At 44.8% G+C, this 20,732-nt stretch overlaps 1 protein-coding gene across 1 annotated transcript; it reads left to right on the plus strand.

Annotated features, from left to right (window-relative positions):
• Positions 1 to 772: 772 nt before the first annotated feature.
• On the plus strand, positions 773 to 10,721 carry HPX (hemopexin). Its single transcript, XM_023189863.2, has 10 exons — positions 773 to 873; positions 1,024 to 1,082; positions 1,192 to 1,263; positions 1,438 to 1,559; positions 3,218 to 3,371; positions 4,094 to 4,306; positions 4,569 to 4,700; positions 9,874 to 10,004; positions 10,088 to 10,250; positions 10,390 to 10,721. Exons 1-10 carry the CDS (start codon positions 791 to 793, stop codon positions 10,647 to 10,649), a joined length of 1,389 nt encoding a protein of 462 aa, XP_023045631.1. The 5' UTR covers positions 773 to 790; the 3' UTR covers positions 10,650 to 10,721.
• Positions 10,722 to 20,732: the final 10,011 nt, after the last annotated feature.

The following is a 20,732-nucleotide window of genomic DNA, read 5'->3' on the forward strand; positions in this document are numbered from 1 at the left end:
AAATAAAGCATTTTCCCGCAAGGTGGAAACTACCAAGAAAGACTAATGACTAGTAGTGGTGGTACTCTCTGGAAGAGAGACACCTTCTCTTCCTGTCTCATTACTGTCAACCCTTCACTTCCAGGCACTTTTTGCAAAGCTCTTTGCCAGTCAGGGAAGGTGCGAGGCTAGGCATGGGGCTTGGACATTTGACAACAGTGAGACATTATTGTCCCCAGACTCACTAGCCCAAGGGTAAAGCTGAAGAGGCTTGAGCATGCCCCAGAAAGTCCCCTGATGAAGGTTGGGAAAAGTTGTTCTCTGAGTATTTCTAAGTGAGTTTATCTGTGTGTGTGGTTACTAAATGTAGTAAGTATTGCTGTCTCTAGCTGCCTTAGAGCAGGGCTTGACACAGTACAGAGAAACATTAGTTCCCTCCTTTTCTCACCTCCCCCATTGTGGAGATAAACTCAGTCATAAAAGGTGATCCTCAGTCTACTCGCTTCTTATGGGCGCCTGGACCCATTGCCAGTGTGAGAGTCACAGCTGGACATCAGCAGTGTAACCCAGTCACTGTTTGAAAGTTGCTGAAGGGGGTTGGGGGGCAGCTGCCGGGAAAAGGGAGTGTTGGATTCAGATTTCTCTCCAGACCCTGACCTTATTTGCAGTGATGTAATCAGCCAATATTGGCTTAGTCCTGGGAGACAGCTCATTCCCAGTGGAGTTGGAGGTGGGGGTGGTGCTGCTGCCAACTTTATATAGAGAGTTTAACTGGTCGCCCAGAGCTGTCCTGTGGCATCTGCAGCTCAGCATGGCTAGGGCACTGGGAGCACCCATTGCACTGGGGTTGTGGAGCCTGTGCTGGTCTCTGGCCATTGCCAACCCTCTTCCTCCGTGAGTAAAGCTGGGACTAGAAGTGAAGGATTGAGTTCTGGGCTAGGGTAAGGTAGGGCCAGTTTTTAGGCCTCAGTCAAATTTGGGGTCAGGAGCTATGGGAAAGGAATCAATCCCAATGGACCCAGATATCTATCTTGTTCTCCCTAGGACTAGTGCCCATGGGAATGTTGCTGAAGGCGAGACCAAGCCAGACCCAGACGTGACTGGTGAGGCCCTGACTTTCAAAGTCTATCTATCTGTCTGGTTGTGTCTCTGCATTTTATCACCTTCGTTTGTTTGTTTGTTTTTTACTTTACCATCTCCCTACCACCCCAGAACGCTGCTCAGATGGCTGGAGCTTTGATGCTACCACCCTGGATGACAATGGAACCATGCTGTTTTTTAAAGGTAGGAGGGACTGAGGTTGGGGTATTTAGGACCTTATTCTCCTTCATGAAGGGTATCCCTGTCTGTGGGAGGTCTTAGGAATTATCTGAGGGTATCACTGACAGCTTCTCTCAAGCTATTTCTGTAGGTCAAAGTTTTCTCACTGGGCCCCTCAGTGAGTGTGGGTTTTTTCAGGAGAGTTTGTGTGGAAGAGTCACAAATGGGCCCGGGAGTTAATCTCAGAGACATGGAAGAATTTCACCAGCCCTGTGGATGCTGCATTCCGTCATGGTCACAACAGTGTCTTTCTGATCAAGGTACTGCTGGGCCAAAATCAGGGCCAGGCTGGAGAGGTCTAGAATCGGCACTGGGGACCCTTCCCCCAAATGGCCTTGGCATGGAGCCCATAGCAATAGGTAGCAGATTTCTTTCCCATGTGCCCTCCTTTCCTGTAAAAGCTCAGGCTAAGGGAGTGTGCATGCATGTGGGCCTGGCAGGTACACCATCCAGTGGCTATTCTTCAGTCCTAGTCTTAGTTCTACACCATTCTGTTGTACTTCACACTGCTGGCCATCCTTTTTACCCTGGCAATTTCTTCCCTTGCCTTCTATGACCCTGTATCAAGTCCTCTTCAAAGGGCAAGGCAAATTGTTCCCAACACAATGGCACCTGGGCAGAAGAGCATATGGAGCATGAAATCCAGTCTGCTGTGCTCGCGAAGTCCCATGTGACCCAGGCTGTGTCTGCTCAGAGGAAGGGGTGCCTTCTCCTACCTTGCCAAAGGTGCTGTGTGGTTGGGGAAGTCCTGTTGACTTTGTTTTCCCTCCTGCCTCTTTTCTCTCTCTTTTCAAATGTCTCATTCTTTCTCAGCCAGTTCCCTAATGTTCCTTGGGGATCCATCCTAGCCTTTCCATATACCTTCCCTCAGTGATCTCAATCATCACCATGGCTCTGAGGAATATCTATGCTGTGGACACTGGATCTAGATCTACCTTCTGAACTCCAGACATCTCTTTCCAATTATATGTTCCACAGGCATCTAAAATTCAACATCCCCCAAACGAAGCTTTGCATCTTCTTTACAAACCAACCTTTCCTCCTGTGTTTCCTGTTTCAGTAAATGACCCCAAAATGTGCCTGATTACTACAAACCAAGTGCACACACGGTCTGGGCCTTGGTTATCTTCTCAGGTTTATCTATTCCCCGGCCACATTCACTGTGTGCCAGCCATACAAATCTACATGAAGTTGGAGCACACTGCTTCCTCATGTTTGGGCTCTGCATGCTGCTCCCTCTGCTGGTAACACCCTTTCCTCACTTGTCAACCTGGAAACTTCCTGCTGATTTTTCAGCTCTTAGACCCAGTGCTTCCTCTGTGGTGTGAAACCTTCCACAAGTTCTCTAGGCAGACTTAGGCACTCCGTTTATATTCTCAGTGCGCTCTTTACACTACACCTTGGTTGTTGCATGGCTAGGATTGTAGGAGTCCTTTCTGCTTTTGTACAGTGAACTTCCCGAAGTGAAAGACAGAGTCTTGTCATCCTCAGTGCCTCTCACAATGCCTGGCATATAGTAGTTATTCAGTGACTGTTTCTTGAATGAATGAATGAATGAATGAACGAATGAATGAATGAATGAATGAAGAAATGAATGTACTAATGTATGGATGATTGCAGGATGAACATTTGTGGATATGTTTGTCAACACTGATGGTGTTGCAGATAAATGTGCCACAGGAGTGTCTGGGTACAGAGCTAGAGGTGTGTGTGTTATAGGAATAGTGACTGGATTTGCACAAACTGAGGGTGTGTATTGTGCAAAAGGACAGAACATTGTTGTCCACAGATGGACTGAGAATGTGTGGGGCCACAGGAGGATATTGTACAAGCACAATAGTTAAAAAAAAATGTGTGTAAATGCAGAGTGGCAGTGTCTGGGGATGTACAGTCAAAAAGAGAGTACTTTTGAATGCAGGGGGACAAAGTCTGGGTATACCCTCCTGAAAAGAAGGAGAAAGGATACCCAAAGTTGCTCCAAGACAAATTTCCTGGAATCCCATCCCCACTGGATGCAGCCGTGGAATGTCACCGTGGAGAATGTCAAGCTGAAGGCATCCTCTTCTTCCAAGGTTAGTCCAGGCTGGAATCCAAGAACCTGGAGTAGTGGTGGGTTGGTAGCGATGCCAGTAGTGATGGTAATAGTGGTAGTGATGGTGGTGGTGGAGCCACTATGTGGCTTTTTAAGGAAGGGAAATAGAGAAGCCACTTATGGTCTAGAGGTCAAGTGAGGGAAGGAGAGGAAGTCATTCTGGTGAAGGTAACTGAGTGTAATTCTATGTGAATTACATTCTTGGTTCACTGAACCTCGTGGTTCCCCATGACCCTTAAGACAAATCTACCCTCCTTAGTCTTACATACAAGGCTCTCCATGGCTAAATCCCTACTGGCCCTTCAGCTTTGACTTTTATCATACCTTTACCTTAACACTAAGCTCCAGAAACCCTACGCTATTCTCTGTACACTCAGTTTCCTTCCTGCTTTGGAATCTTTCCTCTCTCTGGGGTTCCATCTCTCCTTGTTGTGTGCCTTTTAACTCCTATTTCAGATTTCAGTTGAAGTATCATCTTCCCTGGGAAGTTTTCCCTGAGTCTCCCCACTGCCTTTGCTGAACTGATCCTGTGCGCTTTGCTGCTGAATTTTGGTGTATGATCACTCTCCTTTAGCTGTCTCTCTGATGGTTGTGAGCTCCATGTGGTCAGTACCATTATCTGGCCCATCCTGGGACCCAGAGAAAGCACAAAGGAGGGTATAACTCGGTCTCACCAAATGCCTGTTGATTGATTGGACAAAGGTGACCACAAATGGTTCTGGGACTTGGCTACGGGAACCATGAAGAAGCGTTACTGGTCAGCTGTTGGGAACTGCTCCTCTGCCCTGAGATGGCTGGGCCGCTACTACTGCTTCCAGGGTAACCAATTCCTGCGCTTCAACCCTGTCACGGGAGAGGTGCCTCCCAGGTACCCGCTGGATGTCCGAGACTACTTCATGCCCTGCCCTGGCAGAGGTGAGAAAGTCCTAACACTTGAGACCTGTCAGAATTCATCCACCTTCCCTGAGCTTGTGGATCTCATGTGTTCTAGCTCTCACCTTAACTCCATGTTGCAACACCTTGGCCCTTAATCTAGCCCCATTTCCATTCTGAATTTTCCCATTGCCCTCATATGGGAAAACTCACACCCCACTAACCCCAGCCATCTCTTCCACCTTGGACCTCACTCTGACCTCTGGCCTCCTTCTGTGTTCTCCTCACCCATTTCTCTCTCCAGGCCATGGACACAGGAATGGGACTGGCCATGGGAACGGTACCCACCATGGCCCTGAATATATGCGCTGTAGCCCACATCTAGTCTTGTCTGCACTGATGTCTGACAACCATGGTGCCACCTATGCCTTCAGTGGTGAGAGATGCCCCCAACTCCCCCAGTGTGCCCTCACATCTCTTTTACTTGTATCTCCCATCCTTGACACATTTCTCCATTGTCATCACTGTGTCACTTATTTTGTCCCCTCTGTCCCCATCCTTCTGCATGCCCTTCTGCATCCCTTATCTCTGAGGCATATTTCTCAATCTTTTCTGTCATTGCCCAAGCCCCTAACTTCATCCACCTGTCTGCCATCTCCTCCTATGGCTGTGCCGTCTGTGGACCTCTCTGGGCCCCTATGACTCTTTGTGTCCTCCTTGCTCAATGCCCTGCTGAGCCTTCTGGCTTTCCTTTGCTCCCTGGACTTCTATGTGTCTCTGTACCTCCTTGCCTCCCTTTGTTCTTGCATATCTTTCTGAGTCCTCTGACTCCCCCTGTTTATCTTCAGAACTCCATCTTGTTCCAGGTTCCTGGTTCCTATGTCCAGACCCCTGGGTATCTCACTGCCTGGGGATGAGATGTTATCCTTGCTGAGAACCAGCCGAGAAGTGTTGGGTACTTTAGACCTTTAGAAGCTGGCTTCACTAGCCTGTGGAGGTTTCTCCTCTGAGTAGCCAATGGAGATACCCCTCCCTTGACCTGTGGCATCAATGGTATTAGATGGTAAAAACCATCTAATAATACCTAGGGGCTGTTCTGAGTTCAGTCAGGCAGTAAATAGTCATGATGCACAGTTGAGAATATCCCCAAGAGTAGTGAGCAAGCACATCAATATCCAACCTAAGATGTATGTATAATTAGGACAGTGGTAAGAATATAAGATAGTGAAAATATTTTTTCACACAAAAATTTTCTGGCTCCTGACCCTTGGACAAATTTGACCAGTTACGACTATCAAGTTCTGTTGAAAAATACATAACCACATGGAGAGCAAATCTCCACAGCAGTGGAATGTGCAATCGCACACTATAATAAGAACATACAGCTAAGGTGAAACACACACCTCTAGTGAAAATACAACATTAAACTGAGAACATATGCCATAGTAAGAACATATAAGTATCAAGAGAACATGCAGCCATGGTGAGAGCCCATTGGGAGGACACACAGACAACATGAAATTCAGAAAGAGAGAGAGTGAGTGAGAGCTTGTGAAAGCAGGGCCACAGGAAACACACAGAAATAGAGAGAGACAGCAAGCCATTTAGAGATCACAGAACTTCAAGGCGATGTGGCCGTAATGAGAATGCTATCAAACTCCTAAATGAAAAGTGTTGTCATGTATGTTCCATTGCTGTTGAGAGAACACACAGCATAGAGAGAACACTTTATATTAAATATATCCAGGCCAGGCATGGTGGCTTACGCCTGTAGTCCTAGCACTTTGGGAGGCTGAGGCGGGTGGATCGCTTGAGCGACTTGAGCCTAGGAGTTCGAGACCAGCCTGGGCAACATGGCAAAAACTCATCTCTACAAAAAATGTAAAAGTTAGTTGGGTGTGGTTGTGCGTTCCTATAGTCCCATCCACTTCAAGGCTTCAGTGAGCTATGATCATGCTACTGCACTCCAGCCTGCGTGACAGAGTGAGACGCTGTCTCAAAAAACAAAACAAAACAAAAACAAAACCAAACCCATATATATATATAACATAATATATATAGTATAGTATAATATAATATAATAATGTATAATATTTTTTTTATATATATATATATATATATTCCTACCTGAGGTGAGAATGCACTGTCTTGGTAAAAACACCAACATGACCCAGCTACAGCATGGTAAATCTTTTTTCTTTCTCTGCCTCATAGCTTTGTTGTTGTTGTTGTAGTAGTTGTTGTTGCTGTTGTTTGAGATGGAGTCTCACTCTCTGGCCCAGGCTGGAGTGCAATGGCACAATCTTGGTTCACTGCAACCTCTGCCTCCCAGATTCAAGCGATTCTACTGCCTCAGCCTCCCAAATAGCTGGGACTACAGGCACGTACCTCCATCCCAGCTAATTTTTGCATTTTTAGTAGAGATGGGGTTTCACCATGTTGGCCAGGCTGGTCTTGAACTCCTGACCTCAGGTGATCCGCCTGCCTCGGCCTTCCAAAGTGCTAAGATTACAGGCATAAATAACGGTGCCAGGCCCCTCATAGGTATTTATGTATTCTCTTTGCTTCTTCACAACTTTGGCGTGCACATGGACCATCATGTTCTTTCCACCTTCTCACTACTTCATGATCTTTCAGTCTCAGATCCAACTGATACCTCCCTCAGTTGTTCTTTTTTCCTAGTAAGATTTCCAGAGAGGGAATCTGAATGGCCCAGTCCATATTTTCAGACCACACCACATTAAAGTGGTTGATTGCCAGCCTATGTATTGGCTACATTAATGGATTGGGGACTCATCACTTACTTCACTGCACAAAGCAGCATAGCTCTGGTTCTCAAAATAGGGCCCCTGGGCCAGGTGTGGTGGCTCACGCCTATAATTCCAGCACTGTGGGAGACTGAGGCAGGCAGATCACTTGAGTCCAGGAGTTCTAGACCAACCTGGGCAACATGGTGAAATCTCATCTCTACTAAAAATACAAAAAATTAGCCAGGTGTGGTGGCATGTACTGGTAGTCCCAGCTATTCAGGAGGCTGAGGTAGGAGGATTGCTTGAGTGTGGGAGGCAGAGATTGCAGTGAACCATGACTGCGCCTCTGCAATCCAGCCTGGGTGACAGATTGAGACCCTGTCTCAAAATAAAATAAAATAAAATAAAATAAAATAAAATAAAATAAAATAAAATAGAATAGAATAGAATAGAATAAAATAGAATAAAATAAAATAGAATAAAATAAAATAAAATATAAAATATAATAAAATAAAAAATAAAATAAAAAATAAAATATAAAATAAAATAAAATATAAAATAAAATATAAAATAAAATAGAATAGAATAGAATAGAATAAATACGGTTCCTGAGCAGGGTAATTTCAGTGGGAGACCTCCCAGGGGAGGTGGATATATCAGTCAACAGTATATACTCAGTACACAGCTAATAAGAGAACTTGTGGCTGCAGCAAGAACACTAGGTGTTTACTCAACAAATATTGTTGAGTATCTGATAAGTAGTGGGCATTGTCCTAGGCACTGAGATACAGTAGTCAACAGGGCAGATGAGATGCCTGCCCTGATAGGCTCTGCTAAAGTGAGAGGACAATAACAAAGAGAAAGGAAGAAAGAGAATACTTTTAGGTAATATTAAGGATTGTAAAGAAAATAAGACAGGATAGTGACATAGAGGTGAGGAGAATGAGGGCCCTCTTCTGAAGAAATAATTTTTGAGCTGAGACTTCAGTGATGAGAAGGAATTAGCCACACAATGTGCTGGAGGAAAAGCATTTTAGGGAGGGTGAGCAGCACATACTTCAAGGAATCAAGAAGGAAGCCTGGTGAAGCTGGAAGACAGAGAAAGAGCAGGTGGGTGACTTGAAAGAGCAGGGAAGGCAGTGGCCAGGTTACCTAGACCTGGTAAGAGTTTTCAACCATAAAAGGGCATCATCAGAAGGTCTTGAACAGGGCTGTGATATATTCTAACTCATTTTTTATAAAAGATCACTCTGACTTTTTGCAGAATATAAGTTATAAAGGTACAATCATGTAAGCAAGGAATCCAGCTAGCAATTCCCGCAGTTGTCCAAATTAGAGGTGATGACAGCTTAGACTAGGATGATAGCAGCAGAGGTAGTGAGGAGTCACCATGATATATTTTGGAGGTAGAGCTGACAGCATTAACTAATAGATAGGATAGGCCAGGCGCAGTGACTCACGCCTGTAATCCTAGCACTTTGAGAGGCCAAGGCAAGTGGATTACCTGAGGTCAGGAGTTCAAGACCAGCCTGAACAACATGGTGAAACCTCATCTCTACTAAAAATACAAAATTAGCTGGGAATGCCTGTAATTTCAGCCTACTTGGGAGGCTGAGGCAGGAGAATCGCCTGAACTTGGGAGGTGGAGGTTGCAGTGAGCCAAGATTGCGCCATTGCACTCTAGCCTGGGGATAAGAGTGAAACTCCATCTCTAAATAAATAAATGATTTTTTTATTTATTTAAAAATAAATCAGGGAAAAGAGGTTTCAAGAATGACTCAGCTTTTGCAGACTCGGCAACTGAGAGGCTGGTGGCTTTGTTTTCTAAAATTGGGGAGGACTAGGGAGTGTGTGTGTTGGGAGCAGAAATCAGTTTGGACATATTAGGTTTTGGGTGCCCATTGGCACTGATTTGGAACCTAAAGCTCAAAAGGGAGGTCAGTCAGAGCTGGTAAGAACAGATTGGAAGTCATCAGCACATAGATGGCATTTAAAGCCCCTGGACTAGGTGAGATTGCCAAGGAAGTGAGGGTAGAGAGAGAAGAGAAGAGGCCCAAACTAGGGGATTCCAATATTTAGATATCAGGTTGAAGAAAAGAGTAGTCAAAAAAGATAAGAGGGATACTGGGAGAGCCTGGTGTCACAGAAGCCAAGTTCCAGAAAAAGACATTTACAGGAGAAGGAAGTAACGAGCAGTCAAGTGCTCCTGAGAGGTGGGGTCAGATGAAAACAGAGAATTGACCATGAGATCTGGCAAACTGGAGAATACTAGCAACCTGGATAAGAACACTTTCAATGGTTGAGGGAAACAGAAGTGTAATAGAAGAGGATTGAGGAAAAAAGATAAATGGGAACCTAGATAATTCCTTAATAAGTTGTTGTGAAAAGAGGAGAAGAAAAATGGGGTGCTAGCCCAGCTACTCCCTCACTCTCCCACCACCTCACAGGGAGGGACTGGAGAACACAGCCAGAGTGAGAACATTCAGCAGAAGCAGTGCTTCCTTTTTAACTTTTGGACACTGTATCTCATTATCTATAACCGCATCTCTGCACATGGACACCTGAGATCCTTAGGGAATGCCCGCCAACCCCATGATGTTGGCCTTACCTGGAAACTTAGCCACTGTTCTTCACACTTGCCTTTCTTTCAGGCATCTGCTGATTCTAGTTCCAACCAGGCCACAGTGCCCAACATTACTGACCAAGTCTTGCTCTATTTCTCCTTCTCACCTGGCCTCTTCCATCTTGGTCTCTGGATGCATTCTCTCCCTCTCATGACTCATTTCTGCAATCATCACTAGCCTCTTCTCTGCCTGGGCTTCTGCCAGCTGCCCTAGAGCAACCTATGGTATTCTACAGGGACCCACTACTGGCGTCTGGACACCAGCCGGGATGGCTGGCATAGCTGGCCCATTGCTCATCAGTGGCCCCAGGGTCCTTCAACAGTGGATGCTGCCTTTTCCTGGGAAGAAAAACTCTATCTGGTCCAGGTGTGTACTAGGGAAGAGGCTTGAGGTGGAGACTGGGACAAGCATATCCAACTCTGTATTGATTACTGTCCTTTGTCCTCCAGGGCACTCAGGTATATGTCTTCCTGACAAAGGGCGGCTATACCCTAGTAAGCGGTTATCCAAAGCGGCTGGAGAAGGAAGTCGGGAGCCCTCATGGGATTATCCTGGACTCTGTGGATGCGGCCTTTGTCTGCCCTGGGTCTTCTCGGCTCCATATCATGGCAGGTGAGGGGTTTCTGGGTGCTTAGGGGGCAGCTTGTTCTGTTACCTGTCTGTAGCATAGATCGCCACCAGGGCATGAGAAGGCCTAGGTCAGGATCCCCATGACATGGAAGACATGCTATGTTTGGTGCCTTCTCCCCAGGACGGCGGCTGTGGTGGCTGGACCTGAAGTCAGGAGCTCAAGCCACGTGGACAGAGCTTCCTTGGCCCCATGAGAAGGTGGACGGAGCCTTGTGTGTGGAAAAGTCCCTTGGCCCTAACTCATGTTCCGCCAATGGTCCCGGCTTGTACCTCATCCATGGTCCCAATTTGTACTGCTACAGTGATGTGGAGAAACTGAATGCAGCCAAGTCCCCTCCTCAGCCCCAGAAAGTGACCAGTCTCCTGGGCTGCACTCACTGAGGGGCCTTCTGACATGAGTCTGGCCTGGCCTCACCTCCCCAGTTCCTCATAATAAAGACAGATTGCTTCTTCACTTGAATCAAGGGACCTTGGTTGTGAAACAATCTTACATCTTTCTTTGAGTTGAAAAGTTAGCAACTTCTCCTTTGAGGCTCTTGAGCTCAAACAAGATTGTGAGAAACAAGGAAGGGGAGGACTATGATTCTTAGGTCCGGATCATAAACTGGCTTTTTGCAGACTATCTACACATAGTGGGAGGAAAGAGAACCACAGTAGGAAGAGGAACAGCTGAGTTTATACAGCAAGTAAGAGGTGGAGCTAGGACTCTGATTCAGCTTGTTAATAGATGACCACAACCCTGCCGCAAGGCATCAGAAACAACAGGGCCTGGGGCAACTAAGCATGTGCAAAGAGGATTGGCTCAGAGTTGTAGGGGAGGAGGTCCAATCTGGGGGACCTCAAATTGTGGTTCCGGGTGATTCAAGTAACACCACTCATGGCTTGGGTTGCCATGAGTTAGGCATGACAAGTGGAATGAAATTGAAGCGGGCAAACAGAAATACACCAGCTGTGTGTCAGAGGCAAGCTGGAGAGAGAGGAGAAATAATGATTTAGGGACCTGGCACCATGAAGCACATTTGCAGAGCACGGCTCCTGGGAGTCTTGCTGGAGCCTCAGGAGCTTTGCTGGCACAGAGGATCTGGCCTACCCAATTAGCCTCCTGGGTATCTGTACCATCTAGACCAGCACATGTCACCTGCAAGGAGGTTGCAGTGCTTGGTTATTTTCTGGTCATAAACTGGTGAAGGCTTTGGGTTCCAAATTTGGTGACAACGATTTAACTGGGGATTGGGCCTAGACTATAGGTAGCTATGTCTCAGACAAGACCCTATTCCTCCACTGCCTTTACAACCCAGCTGAGGTTGGAGGCTGGCTTGCTTCAGGCTCAAATATTAGCCTGAGATTCTAGCAGAGGGCCCTTACTCTGAGCTTCCATGTCCTAGCCTCATTTTCCTTTCCTATAAAATAGATAGAATGCCACCCACCTTCCAGTGACAATGAATATAGACTCAAACCCATCCCTTGAACTCTCTTGGGAAGGGGCTCTGGACATAGACCTAGACTGTGGCTCATGGCTTCATGTGATCTAGGGTCAGCCCCTCCCAACCTGTCAGCCCTTTGCTCTGTAGGACTTTGATGGGTAGAGTAGAAGCTAACAAGCTCTGACTGTCACACAAGGCTTTGTACTGGGAGGCCAGGCTATAGAGTGGCTCCAGCCTGAAGGGCTGGGAGCTGGGGGACAGCGTCTTAGATTAGGTCTAACTAGGAAGTTGACTGGAGCTGAGAACAGAGGTTAGGGGCCAAGCAGCTGGGTTGTGGGTCTACTCCTTAGGAGCATCTTGAGCTTTACTTTTCTTTCCTAATGGTGTCTTGGATGGCTACCCTTATGGGGTTGGCTGCTAGTCTAAGGGGTGGAGACAAGGCCAGAGTTTCAGGTCTGGGCCTTATCAAGTTCATGTACTACACTTGGGGCCACTGCTGCATCATGCCAGGGAGCCTAGAGGTGTCTAAACAGTTATCCAGCAACTCTGATACCCAAGGTTAACTTCCTCTTGTTTATGGAGGCAGGAGTACTAAGTCTCCCCTTTCTCCTCTCCTCCCACCTGTTCTCTTGCAGGGAATCCTCTAGCTTCTCTCCAGGGAACTCCCAGAAATGGTTTGTTTGAGTCAATTTAGGCTGCTATGACAGAGTACCTTAGAGTAGGTAATCTAGCAGCAATAGGAATTTATTGTTCACAATTCTAGAGGCTGGAAAGCCCAAGATCAAGGCTCCAGCAGGTTCAGTGTCTGTTGAGTGCTTGTTCTGCTTCAAAGATGGCACCTTTTTGCTGTATTCTCACATGGTGGAAAAGGGACAAGTAGCTCCCTTTGGGCTCTTTTATAAGGACACTAATCCCTTTCATGAGGTTGAAACCCATGTGACTTAATCACTTCCCAAAGTCTCCCCCTCCTAATGCTATCACATTAGTGACATTTGGTTCCAACATATAAATTTGTGGGATATGCCAATATTCAGACCATAAAAAGGTCCAACTTATACTTCTTCCATTCACTCATTTAGCATCTCCTATGTGCAGAGCATTGTGCCATTCTACCCTCAATAATCTGCCACTCTATCACAGTCAGGAGGGGAACACAGACAAAGCATCGAGTAAATGCAATAAAGTGAGATAGACACTAAGATGGAAGACTCAATATACAAAGGAGAGTGGAGCCAGCAATACTTAGGATGAAGAAGGGGTTAGGAAAGGCTTCATATACGATAAACACTTAGTTTAATTTTTAAAGATGAGTAAAATTTATGCAATTCCTTTAGCAAATATATATTCACTGCCTACTATGCATTACCATACCAGGGAGCATTGTGAGCAGAGGAAAGGAGACAAGGGACAACAAGGAGTGCAAACTGCAACCGGCCCCACAGGGCTGGAGTACAGGGGATGTGTGAGGGACTGGTGAGATGAGACTGAAGAGGGAGGCAGGAACATACCAGTTCACAGGAGGCCTTCCATGGCAGTCTAGGAAGCGTGGATATTGTCTATTTTGGGAGCAATAGAGACCAACTGAGGGATTTTAGACAAGAAGGAAGAAGGTGAGGTGATGAGAGTTACATTTGAGAAAGATCTCTCTGATTGCTGCAGAGTGGATACTGGGTGAAAAAAGACCCCAGCAGATATGGGCAGACCATTGTGGAGGTTGGTGCTATGGCTAGTCTGGTAGATCATGCGGCCTGGACACATGGCAATGGTGAAGAGTAGTGGGCAGATCAAAAATATTTAGGAGACACAATCTATAGGACTTGCCAATGGATTGGATATGAAGGTGAGAGAGAGCGGAATCTCACTTCCAAACTGCTCTCTGGCCCCTTTTCCCGGCTCATGATCATGCCTCTTCTTCCCTGATTTTCCATGGTACATTTTCAGAGTCATACTCCATATCTAACAAGCTTCCCTATGTCCTTTACATACTCCATGGGTACAAACATCTCTACGTCTTTACCTCCAGCCTTGAGAAAAGGTTGTACCCTAGGGCCCCTCTTTCTTCCCCTGTAACTGCCCCAGTGGATGGGAAGCTGTATCAGCACCTCTGCACCATTTTCCCCCTTTTTGTGCTGTTAAATTCCTTCTCCTTCAGCTTCTTGGATACAAGCCATATCATTCTCCCTACTATTCCAATGGCCATCATCTACAAGCCGCCTATGTTCTCTCAGTTGCTGAAGGCTTTGCAGACTGATGTCCCCACACCAGCTACCCAATTACTACGGCCACAAATTTAATCCTATTCACCTATTCATCACTCACAATTGCTCCACCTGTCGAAGAAATTCCTTAAATTCCAGTATCTCTCTTGTGAGTGCAGCCCCTTATCCTTGTGCCTCCCTCACTTCACTCCCACATTCCTGCTCTTTGACTTTGTTACTCTCACAGTCTTCCATTCCCTAAGAGCTATTTTTCTCCTACCCAAATTAAACATCAACATTGATTATCTGGGCCAGGTGCAGTGGCTTATGCCTAATCCCAGTGCTTTGGGAGACCAAATTGGGAGGATCACTTGAGGCCAGGAGTTTGAGACCAGCCTGGGAAACAAAGCAAGACTCTGGTCTCTACAAACAGTAAAAATAATTAGCAGGGTGTAGTAGTGCCTGTAGTCGCAGCTACTTAGGAGGCTGAGGCAGGAGGATCACTTGAACCCAGGAGTTTGAGGCCACAGTGAGCTATGATTGCATCACTGCATTCCAGCCCGGGTGACAGAGGAAAACTGTCTCTATTAAAAACAATTATAATTATTTGAACAACTTTCTTGACAATACTTTTATTTCTTTTCCCCCTTTAACCTCTATTTCATCTAGCTATAAAAAAAAAAAAAAAAAAGAAATCAACAACAAAAACCAACTGTAGGTCAGAGAAAGTTTGAGAACTTTAGAATCAGACATGTCTGAGCTCCAATCCCAGCCAAGCCACTTACTGCTTAGATTTGAGAATTTTAACCGCTCAGCTTCTTGTGTGTGTGTGTGTATGAGTATGCAAATAAGAATGTATGTTGTATCAATCAGTGTTCAATAAGAATACAGAAACCACTCTGAAAATCTAAGTAGAGAAAGATTTAATGCAAGGAGTTTGTTACAAAGTTGCAAGAAGGTTTGGAGACCATAACCAGGGAAAGCAGTTACCCCAAAATCTGGAAGCTACTACCAATCTGGATTTAGAGGAGCAAATAGGAGAAAAGTTATCACCCAAAGATCCAGAAGCTGGAGCCCATGAATCTGCACCAGCTACTGATGCTATTGGGGTTTGTATTGCTGATGCTATGCAACCACCTCCACTTTCACTAGGCAGGAACCACTGCTGCTGATGGTGCCAGAGGCACTGCCAGAAACAGAAGGGCTTTTTCCTTTTTCTTCCCTTCAGACCTAATTGGAGCCAAGCTGACAAGGGAGTCTGAGAAATGTGTTTTTCAGATTTCCAGCCCTGGCAGTGCAGAGAAGATTATAGAAAATCTTCCGTGGGAATGAGCACCAATAGACAATATCTGCTATGTGTATTCACATGCATTATAACTCTTGGTTGCATGTAGTAAGATCCAACTTAGGCCGGGCGCAGTGGCTCATGCCTGTAATCCCTGTACCTTGGGAGGCCAAGGCGGGTGGATCACTTGAGGTCAGGAGTTTGAGACCAACCTGACCAACATGCTGAAACCCTGTCTCTGCTAAAAATACAAAAAATTAGCCGGGTGTAGTGCAGGCATCTGTAATCCCAGCTACTTGGGGGACTGAGGCAGGAGGATCAGTTGAACCTAGAAGGCAGAGGTTGCAGTGAGCCTAGATTGCGCCACTGCATTCCAGCCTGGCCAACAAGGCGAGACGCTGTAAAAAAAAAAAAAAAAAAAAAAAAAAAAATACAAATTTCCAACTAAAAGTGATGTAAGCAAAGAGGGAATTTATTGATTTAAAGAGCTAAAAAAAATCTATGGGCAGCTTTCGACTTCATGGAAAAGGTAAATCTACAGGTTAAATTCATATTGTTAGGCACCTGTCTCCATCCCTTGCTTTGCTTTCTTTGAGTTAGCTTCATTCTTAGGAAGGTTCATCCTTCCTTGTGGCAAGTTGTCCCTCAGCCTTATGTTCTATCAGTACCTCTTGCCGAATAGTTCCAGGAAAATTCCTGGATCTGATTTTTCACTGGCTCAAATTTTGTCATGTGCCTATCTCTGAATTGATCACTTTAACTTAGATAGGCCAATCCTGGGTTAGGAACGTAGCACTGAAGTGGGTTGTGGGACTGCAATGATTCCCATCTGAACCACATGGACAAAGAGTGGGGAGGGGATGGGTCTCCAAAGACAACAGATGTGCTATTACCAGTAAAAGGGGGAAGGGTTACTGGGCAGATAATAATGGCAACAACAGATGTTCATGATGGGATAATACTTACTTTGTGAAGGTTTTCTTGTTCCCCTTCCAACCCTCCTCCTCTTCCTCAGCTAAAGAGTTTAAAAGTATTGATATCAGCCTGGTGTGGTGGCTCATGCCTGTAATCCCAGCATTTTGGGAGGCCAAGGTGGGCGGATCACAAGGTCAGCAGTTTGAGACCAGCCTGACCAACATGGTGAAACCCTGTCTCTACTAAAAATACAAAAATTAGCCAGGTGTGCTGGCAGGCACCTGTAATCCCAGCTACTCAGGAGGCTGAGGCAGGAGAATCGTTTGAACCTGGGAGGCAGAGATTGCAGTAAGCCAGGGCTGCGCACTGCACTCCAACCTCGGCGAAAGAGCGAGACTCTGTCTCAAAAAAAAAAAAAAAAAAAAAAGAGATATCGCTAGGTATTAAATACCTCAACCTCTGCTACTCCCACCTTTTGCTCTACATGCACCCTTGTGCTCACCCCTCTCCCTTCAGTCTGTGAAGGTAAGGTGTCCAATTCTCCTATGTGAGCCCTTGATCCCACCCTCTCTCATCACCTCCAGGATCCCCTGATCTCTCGTCTTTTTTCTTTTTTTTCAAATCCATCATATCTACTGATATCTTTTAGTAGTTTATACCCAATGTTCAAGTCTCTACTATCTTTTTATTAAAAAGACAAAACAGAATATTTTCTTTTACCTGAGAGATTCATTTTACCAGAAAATTTCATTTTATTTTTCAATTTCCTTTTTTTATTATTAATACTATTTTTGATTGGAAGTCATAATATATATTTATGGGGTACAATGTGATGTTTTGATATATGTATGCAATGTGGAATGATTAATTAAGCTAATTAACATATCCTTCACCTCACCTACCTACAATATTTTATGGTGAGACATTTCAAATTTATTCTCTTGTTATTTTGAAATATACAATACATTGCTATTGACTTTAGCCTTTTTGTTGTTCAATAGATCTTGAAACTTATTCCTCCTGTCTACCTGGAACATTGTACCCTTTAATCAACAACTCCCCATTCCCTTCCACCCCTGCCCCTCCCACACCCCCACGCCCCTGGCAACCACCATTCTACTGTCTACTTCTATGAGTTCAACTTCATTAGATTCCACATATAAATGAGATCATGTAGCATTTGTCTTTCTGTGTCTAGATTATTTCATTTAATATAGTGTCCTCCAAGTTCATCCATGTTGTCACAAATACAGGATATCCTCATTTTTAAAGATGGAATAGTATTCCATTGTGTCTATAATCATATTTTCTTTATCCATTCATCCATTGATGGACAATCAACTTAAGTTGATACCATGTCTTGGACATGAGCATGCAGATATCCCTTCAACATACTGATTTCAGTTCCTTTGGATATATACCCACCAGTGAGATTGCTGGATCATATAGTAGCTCTATTTTTAGTTGTTTGAGGAACCTCCACACTGCAAAAACTGAATCTTTTTTTTGTTTCAAGGATTCATGTAGGAGAATCTCACATCCCTTTGCAACTACTGTCTATTCTTTCTTCCAAATTTCTCAAAAGGGGGCTCTGCACTTATTTGTTCTACTTCCTCATTTTCCATTTGCTCAATTCATTGCATTGTGGCTTCTGCCTCCATTTTCTGCTAATACAGATCAAATCATGGGGATCCATAACCTCCATGTTGCCAAATTCAAAGGATACCTTTTTTTTTTTTTTTTTGCCTTGACCTTATTGGAAATATTTTCTGCATTTGATGTTGTTGACCACTTCTTCACCTTTGAAAGTCTTTCCTCTCTTGGATTTCTCCCATGACAGTACTCTTTCCTGATTCTTCTTTTACCCTTCTGCTAATTCCCAGGTTTCTTTTTGACTGTCTTTTTCTGTGCTGGCTCCTAAACACTGGCATTCCAGAATTCAGTTCTCATTCCTTTTCTCTTCTCACCCTATACTCTTCTAGGTGGTTGTTGGAATAGTCCTGTTGAACCAGGCTTGGTTGCTCACCCCTGTAATCCCAGCACTTTGTGAGACCACAGTGGGAGGATTGCTTGAGTGCAGGAGTTCCTGACCTGCTGCTGGGGCAACACAGTGAGACCCCCTAACAAACAAAAGAATAGTTCTGGTGAAGAAGGGTATTGGATTGAGAAATTTTTTGCCAGGTCTTGAATTTGACTGAGGAATTCCACTTCATGTAGTATGTGGGAAGACTTTATTCCTTATACATGTTCCAAATGAAAACCACCATCAAGAAGAAAAGAGGTGTGTCAGATCAATCATAAGAAAAATTACAATACCAAAGCAGTATTTATATATAGTGGAGGATAACGCTGCCTTCATTCCAGAAGTGTCTTTACTTTTAATAGAGATGAAAGCTCTATACTTTCATATAGGTGACTTGGGTGCCAACTGTCTAGTAATGCTAATTAGCTAGACTACCAAACCAAATAGCATAAAGCCACCACTCTTGGTAAGTGACTCTAGATGGATTTGCTTATAATTCAGTTTTTTCCTGATAGGTCCAAAGTAATAATTTTCAAAACTGCTGCCTCAGAGGAACCCACATTGGTCAGAACCATATGCAGCATCTGAAGTGGCTCATAGGCTATTCATTGGTTGCTCCCACACCATAGAAAGCATCAGAAGAGGGAAGAGATTATAGTAGAGAAAGGATGGGTGAAAGGCACAGGTTGATTCCCCATTGGTCAGGAGACTTTGCAGACCTCAGAGAAGATCAGGAATTCAGTAAGACTGCCTGTGGGTCAAACACATAAGGAAGAAGATGCCCATGTGAACTGCACATGGGCATCCCTAGCTAATTAGACTCCTCCCTTCAACCTCATCATGCAATCTGTGTCCTTCTTACCTGAAGAGATTTCCCTGAATACTGCAACCTTCCTGCTCAATGAGATTGGGAAGACAAATATTTTGGTGTGCTATCTGTAAATGGGTGATACTTCTGGATTGTTTTTTTTATTTTATCAAAAATAAATCTGGATATTATTTTTTTCTCTACAATTCCATAGCTAATCAACCAATTAATCACTGATTTCTGGGAATTCTACCTCTTGAATATTTATTAAACCTATGCAATTTTCTCCATCCCTAGTCCCACCACTAGAGTCCAAGCCATCATCATCTTTAACCTGGTTTCTTGCTTCCTAACTGGTCTACATTCTTTCAATTTTGCTTTCCTCCTATCTATTCTTCCTCAGGAGCTGAAAGCAATCTTCTAAAATGCGACTGTGAACATGCCCCTCTCCTGCTTCAAACCCTTCCATGATTTTCCATTGCCCTTAAAATAAAGGTCAAACCCTTAGCCCAGCATACAAGGCCCTCCTTGATCTGGTACTTTCCCACCTTCCTATTTCATCTTATGCAATTCTCCACTATCACAGCTGCGTTAGGCTGTTCTTGTGCTGCTATAAAGAAATACCTGAGACTGGGTAATTTATAAAGAAAAGAGGTTTAATCGGCTCACAGTTCTGCAGGCTATACAGGAAACATGGCACCAGCATCTGCTCGGCTTCCAGGGGATTTTTTACTCATGGCAGAAAGCAAAGTGGGAACAGGCATCCCACATGGGCTGATCAGAAGCAAGAGAGTGTGAGGGGAGAGGTGCCATACACTAATCATTTATTTGAGATGCACAGACTGGAGTGCAGTGGTGTGATCTCAGTTCACTGTAGCCTCCGCCTCCTGGGTTCAAGTAATTCTCCTGCCTCAGCCTCCCAAGTAGCTGGGACTACAGGTGCCCACCACCATGCCTGGCTAATTTTTTTGTGTTTTTAGTAGAGATGGGGTTCCACCATGTTGACCAGGCTGGTCTCGAACTCCTGACCTCAGTTGATCCGCCCTCCTTGGCCTCCCAAAGTTCTGGGATTACAGTCCTGAGCCACCGCGCCCGGCCATGCCACACACTTTTAGATAACAGATCTCACAGGAACTCACTCATCATGGGGAAGACAGCATCAAGCCATGAGTGGTCCGCCCCTATGACCCGAACACTTCCCACCAGGCCCCACCTCCAGCACTGGGGATTATAATTCAACATGAGATTTGATCGGGGCAAATATCCAAACTATATCAACACCCATACTGACCTTCCTGTACTTCTCCTGCTACTTGGAATACTTTTCTCTTCTCCTGGCTGACCCTTCATCCCTTTCCCTCACTGAATTGTCACTTCCTATGAAAGCCTCCTAAACTTCCCAGGCCAAATTAAACCCACTCACATAGCTCCCTGTACGTCTCCTTCAAGATACTCATCACATTCCTAATTACATGTTTAATGTCTCTTTCCCCTGTTAAATTTCAAGCTATATGGGAGACGGAACTATCTTGTTTCTTGACCAGTTGCTAGCACCAAGGACAGTACCTCACACATAGTAATTATTTGCTGAAAGAAAATGAATGAATGAATGAAGACACCTTTGTTTTTCTGGGTAATTCTTCATCTTACAAGAACCCAGGTCAGATGTCATCTCCTCCAGGTGAGATGCAGTCAAATCTGATTTGTCTTTGGATCCCTGGCGCCTGGCTTGGGACCTAATACACAGTTCATATATCATAGGCATTTGTCAAATCATTATAAACTATTGGCCGTGAGTTGATAATTGTTGA

Source organism: Piliocolobus tephrosceles, chromosome 13 (genome assembly GCF_002776525.5).
Source record: "Piliocolobus tephrosceles isolate RC106 chromosome 13, ASM277652v3, whole genome shotgun sequence".
In the NCBI taxonomy this organism is placed as follows: Eukaryota; Metazoa; Chordata; class Mammalia; order Primates; family Cercopithecidae; genus Piliocolobus; species Piliocolobus tephrosceles.